Source organism: Chiloscyllium plagiosum, unplaced genomic scaffold, assembly GCF_037043375.1.
Source record: "Chiloscyllium plagiosum isolate Xiang-an unplaced genomic scaffold, Cpla_swu_hap1 HiC_scaffold_1, whole genome shotgun sequence".
In the NCBI taxonomy this organism is placed as follows: Eukaryota; Metazoa; Chordata; class Chondrichthyes; order Orectolobiformes; family Hemiscylliidae; genus Chiloscyllium; species Chiloscyllium plagiosum.
The window spans coordinates 153016982-153033357 of NW_028270139.1; the positions used below are offsets into that span (position 1 = coordinate 153016982).

Consider the following 16376-nt stretch of genomic DNA (forward strand, 5'->3'; position numbering starts at 1 on the left):
GGCTCATCTTCTGGAGACATGAGTTCAAGTCCCACTGTGACAAATGGTGAAATTTCAGTTCAGGAAAAAGGGAACTGGTCTAATGGCAACTGTGTGGCATAAAAACCCATTTGATTCACTCATGTCTTTTAGGAAAGGAAATCTGCCATCCTTACCTGGTCTGACTTATGTGTGTTTTTAAAAAATTAATTAAAGGGATGAGGGCATAACTCGGCCAGCTAATTATCACCTAGTTGCCTAGAGTGCAGTTAAAGAGCTAACCACATCACTGTGGGTCTGGAGTCACATTGTAGGCCAGATCTTTAGACTCTTAATCCCAGAAGTTTATTGAATTCAAATTCCACCATTTACCATGGCCGGTTTCAAACTCAGGTCCCTGGGAGATTACCTGGGATCACTGGATTAACAGTCCAGTGATAATGCCAATCACCTCTCCTGAGTCCAGACCAATGCAATGTTGGTGACTCTTAGCTGGCCTCTGAAATGACGATGCAAGCCACTCGATCCAAGTGCAATTAGGGATACTCAAATGCCAGCAACAGCCAGGTTCTCTTTTAAAAACCAAGTGTCAGGCTTTCCTCATCTGAACTAAGTGAGTATGGTGACCAGCATTCCTGAACACTTTCTTAAATCATATTTTAAAACATTTGTACTCAGTACGCATTTGGTGACAGCAAGGCTATATTTACTGACAAGCTCTCATCACATTGAAAGCTTGGTGGTATTTCTGTCATTGCACTGCAGTGCTGTTGTAGCACTCATCTGCTGTCCGGTCAATGGACAGGTCTGGACAACATAGCTTTGATGTGCCAGCTCAGCTATACTGTTCTTGGTTCCCACATACAATGCCACAAAGATGGCAGGCATTTTCTGAAGAGAAAAAGAAGCTCACACTCTGGCTCTATCAGTAATTAGAATCTCGTACATTGCCTGCATTGGTTCTTGTATCAAATGGTGTTAGGACACTGGTGACAGCAACAAGAAAGCTGGTTACTTCTCATTATTGATCACCGGGACAATATCTCAGGCTGAAAGTGTCTCGGAACAAAGAAATTGATTAAAGAGGAAAGGTAAACATGCATTGCAAAAATAATTGTAACTTTCTCTGTGGACAAATAGAAATCCCATTCACTGGCACTGATACAGAAGTAAAATAGGCTGAATATCAAAGAGTAGCCATAGAAATATTAAAAGTCCTTAACATCTGCAATGACAGAAAAGTTTTCATAAGAATGAACACTGCCACTAGTTTTATTTACATTGCATTTGTAAATATAATGGGACAGTTTTATTATCATTTAGCCAGCAAGACATGGGTTTGAATCCTACAGGCAGTGGGGGAATTTAAGTTCAATTAATAAAAATCTGGAATTCAAAGTTTGTTTCAGTAATGATGACTGAATTAGTTGTTGTAAAAATATCCATCTGACTCATTAATATCCCTTAAGGGAGGAACTCTGCTGTCTCTAGCTGCTCGGGCCCACCAAGAAGCAGCGTGATGGCTCAGTGGTTAACATTGCAACCTCATAGCACAAGGGACCCAGATTCAATACTAGCCTTGGGTGACTGTGTGGAGTTTACACATTCTCCCTGTGCCTATACGGGTTTCTGCTGGTTTCCTCCCACAGTCCAAAGATGTGCAGGTTAGGGTGGATTGGCCATGCTACTTTTCCCTCATAGTGCCCAGGGGTATGTACGTTAAGTGGATTAGCCAATGTAAATATGGAATAGGGTAAGGGACTTAGTTGGAGGGTCAGTGCAGACCTGATGGGCCAAATGGGATTCTATGCTTCTATACCGTGTGACTCCAAAGCCATAATGTGTGACTGACTCTTACCTGTCCTCTGAAATCATGCAGTTCAAGGGAAATTAGAGATAGACAACAAATGATCTCCATATCCCATGAAGGCATACAGGTAAGTATAGCCAAATTCTTTCTGTTACCCAAACAGCAACAAACAACATATTAGATAGGTTGACTTTTTTTTAACTAGGCGTTGTAGAGTCATAGAGTCATGCAGCCTGGAAACAGACCCTTCGGTCTAACCAGTCCACGCTGAACAGAATCCCAAACTAAATTAGTCCCACCTGCCTGCTCCTGGCCCATATCCCCCCAAACATTTTCTATTCATGTACTTATCCAAATGTTTTTTGCATGTTGTAATTGTCAACTATTATCTGTTTTTATCACTGTCCTTGATGGCACTCAGTTAGCTCAGTTGGATGGACGGCTGGTCTCTGATACAGAGTGACACCAACCAGCTAAACCAGCTGAGGTTCCATGACAGTCTTGCTTTCTCAACCTTGTCTGTTGCCTAAGGTATGGTGAGCCAGAGGTTGAGCTGACCAGCCACTTTCTAATGAGAGAGTGAGACTATGGTGGCTACTTACTTTTACCTCGATGGCATTGTCCCTAGTTTGGATAAAATGAATGTCTGAATTTATGAGAGGACAGGATGGATAGTTGGGAGTCTTTTTCCCAGGATGGAAATTTCAAATACTAAGGGGTATTATGTGTAAGGGGAGAGGAGAAAGGTTTGGTGGCTCAGTGGTTAGCACTGCTGCCTCACAGCACCAGGGACCCAGGTTTGATTCCAGCCTCGGGTGACTGGCTGCATGGAGCTTGCAATATTCTCCCTGTGTCCACTTGTGTTTCCTCCGGATGCTCTGGTTTCTACCCACAGTCCAAAGATGTGCGGGTGAGGTGGATTGGCCATGCTAAATTGCCCCATAGTGTTCAGGGGTGTGCAGATTAGGTGGATTGACTATGGGAAATGTGGGGTTACAGAGATGGGTTGTGTCTGGGTGGGAAGCTCTTCCGAGTGGTGGTGTGGACTCGATTGCCTGAATGGCCTGCTTTCACACTATCAGGATTCGATGATTTAAAGGAGAGGGACGAGGTAAGTTGTTTTTTGTATATAGAGTGGCAGGTACCTGGAACACGCTGCCAAGTGTAGGTGATTGAAGCAGGCGAACATCAACATTTAAGAGGCATTTAGACAGACACATAAACAGGCAGGGGATAGAGGGATCTGGACCATGTGCAGGGAGATGAGATTAGCTTAGAATGGTGAGCACAGACATTGTGGGCCGAAGGGCCTGCACCGAGTTCTTGCAGTGAAGTACCAGCAACTCCGTGGGGCTAAAGTCTTAAAATGGATAAGTCCACATCTGAAGTGGGGAGCGTGCAACTAAGTTGTGGGCGGCACGGTGGCACAGTGGTTAGCACTGCTGCCTCGCAGCGCCAGAGACCCGGGTTCAATTCCCGACTCAGGCGACTGACTGTGTGGAGTTTGCACTTTCTCCCAGTGTCTGCGTGGGTTTCCTCCGGGTGCTCCGGTTTCCTCCCACAGTCCAAAGATGTGCAGGGTCAGGTGAATTGGCCATGCTAAATTGCCCGTAGTGTTAGGTGGGGGGTAAGTGTGGGGGTATGGGTGGGTTTCGCTTCGGCGGGTCGGTGTGGACTTGTTGGGCCGAAGGTCCTGTTTCCACACTGTAATCTAATCTAAATCTAATCTAATCTAATCTAATCCTCCTGTGGGATCAGTCAACAGCCACAGTCATCAGGTTGCCTCTGGAACCCCTCAAAGACACTTGAAAACCAGGGGCAAGCCTCCACATTATTTCCCGGCGGTGGGAGACGCAGAAAAGAAGCAAAAGGGGATTTATAAACAGTGAGGAGGTGGTGTTCCCACCAAAGTAAGTCGCGGTGGCGTTTGGAAAGCCCTGCCCCGAGCGAGTGTCGCAGCTGATTGGGTATTCGATCAGTCTGCTAGGGGGGAAAAAAAAGCAAACCCGATCACTTCTGACATTTAGGTCAGAGTGGATGAAACATGCACAGTTGAAATAGGCAGTCATAAAAGAAAATAAAATGTTTTTCCTTCGTCTGCCTGCACCTGCATTTATCGACAGTTCAAATGTGAGGCGTTTTACAACGGTTCAGAAATTGTATTTATTTTGCCACCAACCCAGACTGGTTGAAAGAAAATTATTTGATAACAAAATAGATGTTTTGTCTGCCCTACACGGTTTGTGTGTGAGGGGGTGGGGGTGGAAAGGGGAGTTAATATTTCTGGGTTTTTTTTTGTTTGGGACAGCTCTGTGAGGCACACTGACAGATTGCTGGTCCTGGGGCGCATTTCCTTAATATAAACACCCCCTGAACCTTTTCACATTAGGGGTGTTGACATCTTTAAAGAAACGCCAAGTTTCCCGTGCGTCCGCTGAATGTAACGACTGCCCATGAAATTCCTCCAATGCGTCCCGGGGTGGTGGTGGGGGGGAATACCGAAATGTGGTGGTGTTGCAGATTCCGAGTGAGACCCTTTCCCCCAGGAGACAGCTTGAAGTAAATATTGGGGATGAGGGGGAGTTATGATTTAGACCCAACATACCCAAACCTCATTTTATGAGCGTTTTATGTCTGTCATTTTATGACAGTCTTTTTTTTATTTCCTCCTCAATAAATCGAGGGAAATGAGTTGGAGAAAGTCAGGAACAAATGGAAATTGTTTGAAAGCTGCCGGCCAAGTTTTTCTTTGTTTTTTTTCGGGGGGGGGGGGGGGAGGCTTTAGGAGTTAGTATTTTAGTTGATGCGTTTTTTTTGTTTTAATTGTGCTCGGAACTCCTGTTCTCATTTCTATATGTAACGAGACAGCCGGAGTTTGTGTTGAAAATATTGGATGAATTCACCTTCAGTGCAGATTCAAGCAAGGAAATGCAATGATTTGGTTTAGTCTCCTGATTGCTTCTGGCTTTGCAAAGGGAGCACATAAGCTGTTGCTGAGGTTGGGGCGGGGGGATTATACCGTGGTTTGGAGGAGTGGTGTGTGTGTGTGTCTCTCTCTCTCTCTCTGCGCTAGGGAGCATTGAGACTCCGCTGAAGGATGGCGAGGCAGAGGGATAGCTCCTGAGTCTCCTGGATCCTCCGGATACTTTGTGCTGCATGGACCAGCCTGGCCCTTACCACAGCCAGCCGGGATGGTGCTCCGTAGCCAGCCCATCCTGCTCAGCCACCGCTCCCTGGGAGAGCCGGACAGCGGCGGCCAATGGCAGGAGCTGTCCCTCGGCTCCTTCCCCGAGCTCCTCAACCTCACCAACTCCACCGACTGCGGCGAGGACATCCTGCTGTACGGCGACGTGGAGAAAGTTATCATCGGCATCGTGCTGTCCATCATCACCGTGTGGACCATCGCCGGTAACTCGCTGGTCATCATCTCGGTCTGCATCGTCAAGAAGCTGCGGCAGCCCTCCAACTACCTGGTGGTGTCCCTGGCTGCCGCTGACCTCTCGGTCGCCTTGGCTGTCATGCCGTTCGTGATCATCACCGACTTGGTCGGCGGAGAGTGGCTCTTTGGGAAAGTTTTCTGCAACGTTTTCATCGCCATGGATGTAATGTGCTGCACAGCTTCGATCATGACCCTGTGTGTGATCAGTGTGGACAGGTGAGTCCTCATCTTCAACATCTCCAAATACTGACACACAACACACACAGATATAAATGCACGCAGTTATAAACACACACAGATATAAACACATACTCACACAGATAAGAACACACAGGCGCAGATATCAACACAGACAGAGATATACACACATAAATGCACACACAGACACAGATATACACACAAACACACACAGTGATATACACATAAATACACACAGATACAGATATGCACACGTAAACACATACAGACACAGATATACACATAAATACACATAGACACAGATAGATGCACATGAACACACACAGACACAGATATGCATACGTAAACACACAGGCACAGATATGCACACATAAATACATACAGACCCAGACATGCACACACAAATACACAGAGACACAGATGTACATATAAACACAAAGAGACACAGATAAACACACATAAACACAAGCACATACACAGATATGCACACATTAAACACTCACAGACATAGACATACACACATAAATACACACACAGACACAGATATACACATAAACACAGACAGACAGATATACACACAGACACAGGTATGCACGCATAAACACAGACAGATATACACACATAGGCATACACAGACACAGATGTGCAAACATAAACACACACAGACACAGATATACATGCAGAAATACACACACAGACACAGATATACACGCATAAATACACACAAGACACAGATATACACATAAACACACAGAGACACAGATATACACACATGAATACACAGACAAACACAGATAGAAAGACATAAACACACACAGTTACAGATATACACACATAAATACACACAGAAACAGAAAGACACAGATTTAAACACATAAACACACAGAGAGACGCAGATATAAACACATAAACACACAGCTAAACACCCAGACACAGACATAAATATAGGAACACACACATACACACACAGACACAATTATAAACACATACACAGACTCAAGCACAGATGCAATCATATACACATACATCACTGATATAAATACATAGATACACAGACAAACACAAATGTGGACACGTACACACATAGACATACATATAGACACAGGAATAAGCACAGGCATGACAAACACAGATATAAACGCGCACGCAGGTAGTTATAAGCACATAACTCAAGCAGACACATATATATAAACATGTAGAAACACAGACATCCAAAACACAGACACAAACACACACATATGCAAACACACAGATGCAAACAGACATGTCTACAAATGCATGCATACACGCACGTATGCAAAAACATATATACTGACACTCAGGCATACCTACGCGTAAACACAATTGTACAAATGCATTACAAAGATCTTCGTCAATCATAGAGGTATACCATCTGTTAGTTTTCAGTGGAGCACACAGCCTATGCTGAATATATTGTATTTATTTTATACCATCCGAGCAACCAGATGATCCTATAACTATTTCAGTCAGTCCTGAGCTGGGTGGAACAGAAATATTACGGACTACTGCCCAGTGATGTGGTCAAGGGTTTGGTTTCTATGAGTTTCAAAATTCGGGTGATTTGCTGTGAGGGGAGAGTGGGAGAACGCTTATCCCAGGTTTGTTCTTCCCACTCCCTACTGTGACAGAATTACTGCACCTGTGTTATTCTTTATGTGCAACTACATAGCATCCTGGCTCTTCTAAGACATAGCTTGTTCTCCTACTGCAGAACCATTACATTAGCTACTCATAGATTCAGAGTCATACAGTGTGGAAACAGACCCTTCAGGCCAATTAGTCCATACTGACTATGTTCTCAAAGCAAATTAGTCCCATTTGCCTGTGACTGACCCAAATCCCCCCAAAGCTTTCCTATTCATGTACTTAACCAAATGTTTTTTAAATGTTTTAATGTACCCTCATTCAGCACTTCCTCTGGCATTTCATTCCATAAATGAACCACCCTCTGTGTAAAAAAGTTGCCTTTCATATCCTTTTAAAATCTTTCTCCTCTCATCTTAAAAATATTCCCCCGAGTTTTGAACTCCCTGATCCTAGGGAAAAGACCCTTGCTATTCATCTTATTTATGTCCCTTATGATTTCATAAACCTTTGTAATGCCACCCCTCAAAGTCCTACACTCCAATGAAAATGACCCAGACTATCCAGCTTATCTTTATAACCCAAACTGTCCATTCCCAGCAACAGCCTGGTTCTTCTCTGAATTCTCTCCAATTTAATAATATCCTTCCTATTGCGGGGCAACCAGAACTGTACACAGTATTCCAAAAGAGACCTCACCAACATTCTGTACAACTTCAAAATGACGTCCCAACATAAAGGTCTGAGCAAAAAAGACAAGTGTGCTAAATGCCTCTTAACCACCGTGTCGACATGTGACCCAAATTTCAAAGAATTATGTACTTGAACCCCTCGGTCTTTCTGTTCTACAACACTACCCGGGCCCTATAATTAATTACATAATTCCTGCCCTTGTTTGTTTTATCAAAAAGCACCACCTCACGTTTATCCAAATTAAACTCCATCTGCCATTTCTCAGCCCATTGACCCAATTGATCAAGATCTCTTTGTACCCTTAGATAACCTTCTTCATTGTCCACCGTACCAATTTTAGAGGACTAGGGAAAGGAAATAGAACTGATTTTTATGACAAATTCTATGTATATTCTGTATATTGTTAGTTTTGACAATTGAGAGTGACTACAGTGACTGTAAACAGAAAGGAATCTGATCAATTGAATGGAGTGACTGAATGTTTCACTTCCAGTTGTAAAGTCCAAGTAAAGCACAGGGAATCTTGGAGATAAAGCTGAGATGATTTCTGGAATACAAACTGGATTAGGGATTTGCTCCTTGCTCTCTAGTACGGTTTTTCTAAGTCTTCCTGTGAGTTGAACCATCAGCCGAAACTTATGGTGTCTCATAGTTGCTGCTGCATGCTGCACTCTGTTGCTATGACAGTAAACACCATTTAATGAAAACATTCAGTTCCTTTAAATGTCACACTTTTGGTTTCAAATCTGGTTTTTTTTTGAGGTGTCAGCCATGACTCAGTTGGTAACACTCTCACTTCTGAATCAGAAGGTGGTGGGGTCAAGACCTGTTCTGGAGACTTGAGCAGATAATCCAGGCTGACATTATAACACGGTACTGAGAGGATGCTGCACTGTCTGAGGTGCCAACTTTTATATAAGATATTAAGCTATAGTTCTCCTTGCCCTCTCTGTTACAGTTTTCCCCAATGGTTTGCAGCATACATATCCTTGAACCAACACCACTCAAGATATGTTATCTACTCATCATTTCATTGCTGTCTACAAATTGGCTGCTGCATGTTTCTTTATTACAGCACTGTTTACAATTCAAAAGGATCTTGGCATGTCCTGCCTTAGAAAAAATACATTCTACAAAGGAAAATAATGCATTTATATAGTGCCTTCCACTACCTCAGTCTGTCATGAAACACTTTGCAGTCAATTAAGTATTTTTAAAGTGTCGTCACTATTATAATGTAGAACCCATGACAGTAAATTCAACCTCTGCAAATTTTGAGAATGACCATGTATTTGATGTTGATTCAGGGATAAATATCACCAGGAATAAATCTTCCTTGGTCTTTATTTCAAAGGGAATGGAGTGTAAGATAGGGAGCTTTTGCTAAAACTATACAAAACTGTAAGTCCATACATAGAATATTGTCAACAGTTTTGGTCCCCTTACCTAAGGAAGGATAGACTTGGAATTGAAGGCAGTCAGAGAATGTCCGTTAGTTTGATCCCAGAGAGGGAGGGATTTTCTTATGAGGTGACGTTGAGTAGTTTGGGCTTGCACCCACTGGAGTTTAGAAGAATAAGAGGACTGGATGGGGTAAGAGTTGAAAGGTTGTTTCCCTTCTGGGAGACCGGAGGACCAGAGGACATAATCTCAAAGCAAGTGGTCTCCCAGAAATGAAGAGGAATTTCTTCTTCCCGTGAATTTTTGGCATTCTTTACTGCAAAGTGCTGTCAAGGCAGGATCATTGTGAATATTCAAGGCTGAGGTAGTTAATCAGTAAGAGAATCGAGGGATATGGGGAATATGTGGGTGAAGATAATCAGATCTGCCATGACCTCCTTGAATGATGGAGCAGCCTCAGTGAGCTGGATACATTTTGTGGTCTTCTCTTCTTTGAAACAGCATCCTGAGAATTTTTCACATCCATCTAAAAGAGCAGACATATCTCACTTTAATGTTTCACATAAACACCAGAGTCTCTGACATGCAGCACTTGCTCAGCACTGCAGTGGAGTGTTAGCCTTGATTTTTGTGCTGGGGCCGCTGTATTGAGACTTGTACAACTTTCCAACACAGGGGTGTGAGGGCTGCCCATTGGGTCTTAGCTGACTCATAGATCCAAGGTGGAAGTGGGTACTGCAGGTGCCGGAGATTAGAGTCAAGAAGTCCTTCCTGATGAAGGGCTTTTGCCTGAAATGTCGATTTTCCTGCTCCTCGGATTCTGCCTGACCTGCTGTGTTTTTCCAGCACCACTCTAATTTTGACTCATAGTTGCAAGCCTTGTTCTGGGCTGTTGGTGCTGTTGGCTGGGCTAGTGTTTTATTGCCTATCCCTCAAAGCCCTTGAAAAGCTGGTGGTGAGATGCAGTCTTGAACTACAGTATTCCATGGGGTATAGGTTCAGAGGATAACACTGTCAGTTTCACTGGATGAGTGATCCAGAGCCTCAGCTACTCTCCTGGAGACGTGGGTTTGTAACTCACCACTGTAGAAGGTAAAAGAGAATTTGGTAAAACCTGGAATTACAACGAGGCTGGTCAAATGGTGATTGTTCACTTTCAAATTAAAGTCATCTGGTTCACTTAAATCCCTTAGAGAAGGAAATAGCTTGTTATCTTTCCCAGTCTGGTTTACATGGGATTCCATATTCATGGCAATGCGGTTGACTCTTGACTATCCTCTGAAATGACCAAGAGAGCCAATCAATTTAAGGACAACTAGAAATGGGTAACAGATTGCCAGCTTAGTTGGCAATGCTCACATTCCCATATAAAGAATAACAAAAGCAAAGAACTCATTGTGAGATTAGGATGTTTCTTACTTTTTATTCAGAGTAAATTTGTCCTATTCTATTTTGTCACTTTTTATTGAGTCTTTTAATTGAATTGATGATGTTTATGTGACTGATAATATCACATCTCTCATGTTATAAATCCATATACTTTCTGACTCACCACGTATGTAAAAGTTTCGGGCGGGGGGGGGAGAGGTGGGAGGGGGAAGGTGGGTGGCATAGTCTGAGAGTTACGACCAGATCATTTAGATGTGGAAGCAGATAAACTTCTTCAAAAAGAAATAGAGAAAGGACATGCATTTATTTAGAACTTATTGTACTACTTGGATGTCTCAAATCACTTTACAGCCAATGAAATGCTTTATTTGAAATTTGATCCCAATTATAATACAGGCATTCAGTCTTGTACACAGTAATCTCTTACAGGAGTAATGTGATAATGACCAGATAATTTTGTTCTTCTAATGTTGATTGCTGGATAAATATTTACCAGGAGACTGGGGAAAACTCCCCTGCTCTTTCTCAAAGGAAGTTTACAGTGTTTAACATCTTCCAGAACAGAGACGCAGCAGACTATGCAATCACCAACAGATCTGTTTTGGCAGTCGATGGGGGGGAGTGGGTGTTAGGATGGTGGGTAGGGTGGGGGAGAGGGGAGTTGGTGGTGAAGGAAATAATTTTTATGATGTGACTTGCGTTATTAAGCACTCCCACAATAAAAAGGAAAGGTTTGTATTTTAAGTCATGCCATCTAATCACAGAATTACCCAGCACAATGGTAGACCGTTTGAAGGAGCTATCCAATTAATGCCTCTGCTCAGCTCTTTCCACATTTCATGGCAAGCCTTTTCCTTTCCACGATTATATTTAATTCCCTTTTGAAAGTTACTAATGAATCTCCTTCCACCACCCTTTAAGGCAGCATGTTCCAGCTCGCTGCATAAAAACGAATTCTCATTTCCCCTACAGTTTCTTTGTCAATTATCTTAAATCTTTGTCCTATGGTTACTGCCCCTTCTTGCAAGTGAAGACAATTAAAATCCTCAAATGAAAAGTGAAATACTGTTACATGCTAGAAATCTGAAATTAAAACAGAAATGGCCGGTCACGATCAGTGAGTCTCTCAGGGTCCGTAGAGAGAGTAACTCCGTTAATGATTCAAGTCAGATGTGATCCTTCTCTTAAATGCTAATTCTGCTTCTCTCTTCACAGATACTGCCAGACATGCTGAGTAGTTCTTGTGCTCTCTGCTCTTATAATAAATCCCTCTTGATTTTGAACATCTCCTCTTAACCTTTGCTGCTCTAAGCAGAAAACTGCTTGCTGCTCTCATCTTCACAAACCTCTCATCCTGGTATCTCTTTTGTCAAACTTGGATGCAGCAATGTCTCTTGAAAGGGAATGCTGAACAATTGGCACACAACTGAAAGTCAAATTATTTTCAAAATCAGAGAAATCAGAGTTAATGTTTTGGGTCCCGTGATCCTTCTTCAAAACTACTCAGCATTCTGAGGAAGGGTCACTCGACCCAAAACGTTAACTCTGATTTCTCTCGCCGGATGCTGCCAGACCTGCTGAGCTTTTCCAGCAATTTCTGTTTTTGTCTCTGCAGTTCTTTTGGTTTTTAATTCTTTTCCATTATTTATTGAAATCTTTTTGTTTAATAAGAAAACAAGCTTGAAACATTTATGGCTGTGGTACTTGACTACTTTGGATACTTGGATGTCAACACAGAGATATTAAGTTCACAATTCCATTGATTGTAAATGTACAGGTGGATCTGCTTGTTTTAATAAGTATAAACATTGTGAATTGTAATGAAAACCAAATTCATTCATATTGTCTGTCAAAGCCAAAGCTGCTTGCCATTACGAGGTCCAGCTTACACGTGACTCCAGTCCTATTCTTAGTGGTTGACTCTTAATAGTCTCGGGGCATCTTGTGATGGGTATAATCTGATGTCTTATTAGTGTTGCCCACATTTAAAGAGAAAGGCAATAGATAAAGTGCTGATGACACTATCTGGGTGGCACAGTGGCTCAGGGATTAGCATTGCTGCCTCGCAGCGCCAACATTCCCAGGTTCGATTCCAGCCTCGGGTGACTGTCTGTGTGGAGTTTGCACATTCTCCCCGTGTCTGTGTGGATTTCCTCCGGATGCTCCGATTTCCTCCCACAGTCCAAAGATGTGCAGGTCAGGTGAATTGGCCGTGCTAAATTGCCCATAGTGTTAGGTGCATTAGTCAGAGGGAAATGGGTCTGGGTGGGTTGCTCTTTGGAGGGTTGGTGTGGATGGGTTGGGCCAAAGGGCCTGTTTCCACACTGTTGGGAATCTAATCTACCATGTAATCTTTAGTCACTGAAATGCTCCTGCAGTCCAAAGATGTGCAAGTTAAGTGGATTAACCATGCTAAATTGTCCATAGCATCCATGGTTATACAGGTGAGGTGGATTAGCCCGTGGGAAATGCAAGGTTGCAGGGATAGAGTAGGGGGATGCGTCTGGATAGGATGCTCTTCGAAGGGTTGCTTTGTGAACTCGATGGGCCAAATGGTCTGCTTCCACGCTGTAGGGATTCTATGATTCAGCAGCCTCTAGGAGATTATGTGGCTTGTGTAATTTTGTTATCCATAAACTTTATCAACTATGTGTCTAAATAAGGAATCAGAGTAGACATGGGGAAAAATGCATAAACTCCACACAGTCACCTGAGGCTGGAATCAAACCTGGGACCCTTGTGCTGTGAGGCAGCAGTGTTAACCTCTGAGCCACCGTGCCACCTGGTGACTAAGCTGGACTTTAATTCTGAGCCCATCTATGTCAGTTGCATTGCTAACACTCTCACTTCTGAAGTGAAGTGGACTGGGTTCAAACCCCTATTCCAGACTTCTTTTAAAATCTATTCATGGAATGTGGGTCAGCATTTATTGTCCATCCCTAATTGCCCTAAGGGCAGTTAAGCATCAACCACATTGCTATGGGTCTGGAGTCATGTGTAGGCCAGACTGCGTAAGGATGGCTGTTTCCTTCCCTACAGGTCATTAGTGAACTGGATTTTCCTGACAATTGACAATGGATTCATGGTTATCATTAGACTCTGAATTCTAGATTTGTTTTTATTGAATTCAAATTCCACCATCTGCCATGGCAGGATTCAAACTCAGGTCCCTAGAACATTACCTGGGTCTCTGAATTAATAGGAGAAAGTGAGGACTGCAGCTGCTGGAGATCAGAGTTATAAAGTGTGGTGCTGGAAAAGCACAGCATGTCAGGCAGCATCCGAGGAGCAGGACCGTCGACGTTTCGGGCATAAGCCCTTCATCAAGAATGTAGGGGAGAGGGAGCAGGGAGGGAGCTGAGAGATACATAGGAGGGTGGGGGTGGGGCTGCGAAGGCAATCTTCCTCAGCTACCTTCCTCCCAGCCCCACCTCCACTCTCCTATTGCTCTCTGGATTAATAGCCCAGTGATAATTATCACTAGGCTGGTGCTTTCCTGACTCCAGGACCCAACAGCACAAACATCAAGGCTTGGTAGCAGCAGTATATACTATCTACAAGATACACTTCAGAAATTCACCAAAGATCCTCAGATAGCACCTTCCAAGCCCACAACCAGGACAACGACAGCAAATACATGGAAACACCACCAGCTGCAGGTTTCCCTCCAAGCCACTCATCATCCTGACATGGAATACATCGCTGTTCCTTTACTATCACTGAGTCACTGGCACCTTCTCAAGGATAACCAAGGACAGGCAATAAATATTGGTCAAGATTAGAGTAGTGCTGGAAAAGCACAGCAGGTCAGGCAGCATCTGAGGAGCAGGAAAATTGATGGTTCGGGCCAAAGCTCTTCATCAGGGCATCTAATCTCCAGCATCTGCAGTACCCATTTTCACCTAATAAATGTTGATCATCTCGCGAGGTCCATATCCCAGGAGTGAATAACAAAAAGGCTGTACTGAACTGTCTGTTGAATAAAGTGTTAAACTGAAGCTTTGTGTTAGCCCATCAGACCAAAATATAGTAGCAGAATTAGGCCATTCAGCCCATTGTATCTGCTCCAACATTTGATCATGGTATCTCAATCCCATTCTCCTGCCTTGTCCATGTCACCCTTGATCCCCTTACTAATCAAGAGCCTATCAATCTCTGTCTTAAATACACTCAGTGACTTGGTCTGCACAGCCCTCTGTGGCAATGAGTTCCACAGAGAAAGCTCTCTTAGTGGCTGTAAAAGTTTTGTGCTGTTATTTTAAAGAGTGGTGGAGTTGTTCCGTGGTGTCCTGGCCAACGTTTATCTCTCAATCGACATCACAAGAAACAAATTATTTAGTCTTTGCCTTTGGGCAACTATTGTTGCCTTTGGGGTCTCTCTGTGCTCATATTGACTGCTTCCTAGATTCTCACACTTCAGCTGTGCTCCATTCGCTGCAAAACTCTTTGAGATGTTCAGTGGTCAGGAAGGCTGCAGTGTAAACACAAATCCCTCTCCGTTATGGTAACAGGGTTTGCCCACCTTCCTGGTTTGCAGATGCTCAATTGCCTGAGATATGGCAGGATGAGTGGAGTGACCCTCCTCATTCTCCCTCCCCAGTTACCACCTCTCACAACCTCCTTATCACAAAACATCAGCAGGGGGAACAAATCAGGAAAACTTGGACTGAAAGCAAATAAAAATGCAACTCAATAACAATTGAAGTTTATTTCTTTTAAAACAGCCCTTGAAATCTGGCTCTTTGACTAATCTTTTGGCTACTTGTCCTAATAGCAATGCCAAGTTATTGGGTTACCCACCCATAGGGTTTTACCACAGTGAAAGCACTGGCAGAAGACAATGGTGTGCTAGTAAATTAGTAATTCAGAACTTTGGGAGTCATTGCAGATTGTGAAATTGAATTCCGTTTTAAAAATTAAAATCTAGAAAGAAAGATAAAGCTGGCCTAATGGTAACCATGTAATCGTTGTTGTAAAGACACGCCTGATGTCCTTTGGAGAAAGAAATCTGCCATTCTTATCTGGTCTATACGTGATTCCAGACTCACAGCAATATGTTTGACTCTTAACTGCTCTCTGGGCAATTCATGCTGGCTCAGCCAGCAGTGGCCATATTCGATAAAGCCCTAGAATCCTTGCGGTGGTGAAAACAGGCCTTTCAGCCCATACTGGCCTTCCAAAGACCATCCAAATCAAACCCAACTCCCTACTGTATCCCTGTATTTCCCCATGGCTAATCCACCTAGCCTGCACATCCCAGGGCACTAAGGACAAGTTAACATGGCTAACCCACCTAACCTGTGCATCTTTGATCTGTGGGAGGAAACCAGAGCAGTTAGAGGAGACCCACGCAGACACAAGGAGAACCTGTAAACTCCACACAAACAGTCACCTGAGGCTGGAATCAAACCCGGATCCCTGTCACTGTGAGGCAGTAATGCTAACCACTGAGCCACCATACTATCTAATGTATGTAGAACAATAAAAAAAATGTGTAGGTTAGGTGGATTGGCCATGCTAAATTGTCCCACAGCATCTGGAGTTGTGTAGGCTAGGTCGATTAACCATGGTAAGTGTAGGGTTACGGCGATCGGGTGGTTGGTTGGGGTGTCTGCTGGTTGGGATGCTCTTTGGAGGGTCAGTGCAGGCTCAATAGGTTGAATGGCCTCCATCTGCTCTATAGGGATTCTATGAGTCTATGATTCTAATATAAATCCGCGTCCTTGCTGAAGAGGATGTTTAATAAAGTTACTCATCTCCTTCTGAAGAAGAATCATGTCCAACTTGGAAAGTTAGCTCTATTTCTCCTTCCACGTATGTGGCTAGGATACTGCTGACACATTCCCTGCATTTGTAGCAATT

At 43.4% G+C, this 16376-nt stretch overlaps 1 protein-coding gene across 1 annotated transcript in view; it reads left to right on the forward strand.

Annotated features, from left to right (window-relative positions):
• Positions 1-4629: 4629 nt before the first annotated feature.
• Positions 4630-16376, forward strand: part of LOC122555203 (5-hydroxytryptamine receptor 7-like) — a 43430-nt gene continuing 31683 nt past the window's right edge. The window contains exon 1 of the mRNA XM_043700963.2: positions 4630-5444. Coding sequence (XP_043556898.1) covers positions 4981-5444 — 464 coding nt within the window. The 5' untranslated portion in view covers positions 4630-4980. The remainder of the gene's footprint in view (positions 5445-16376) is intronic.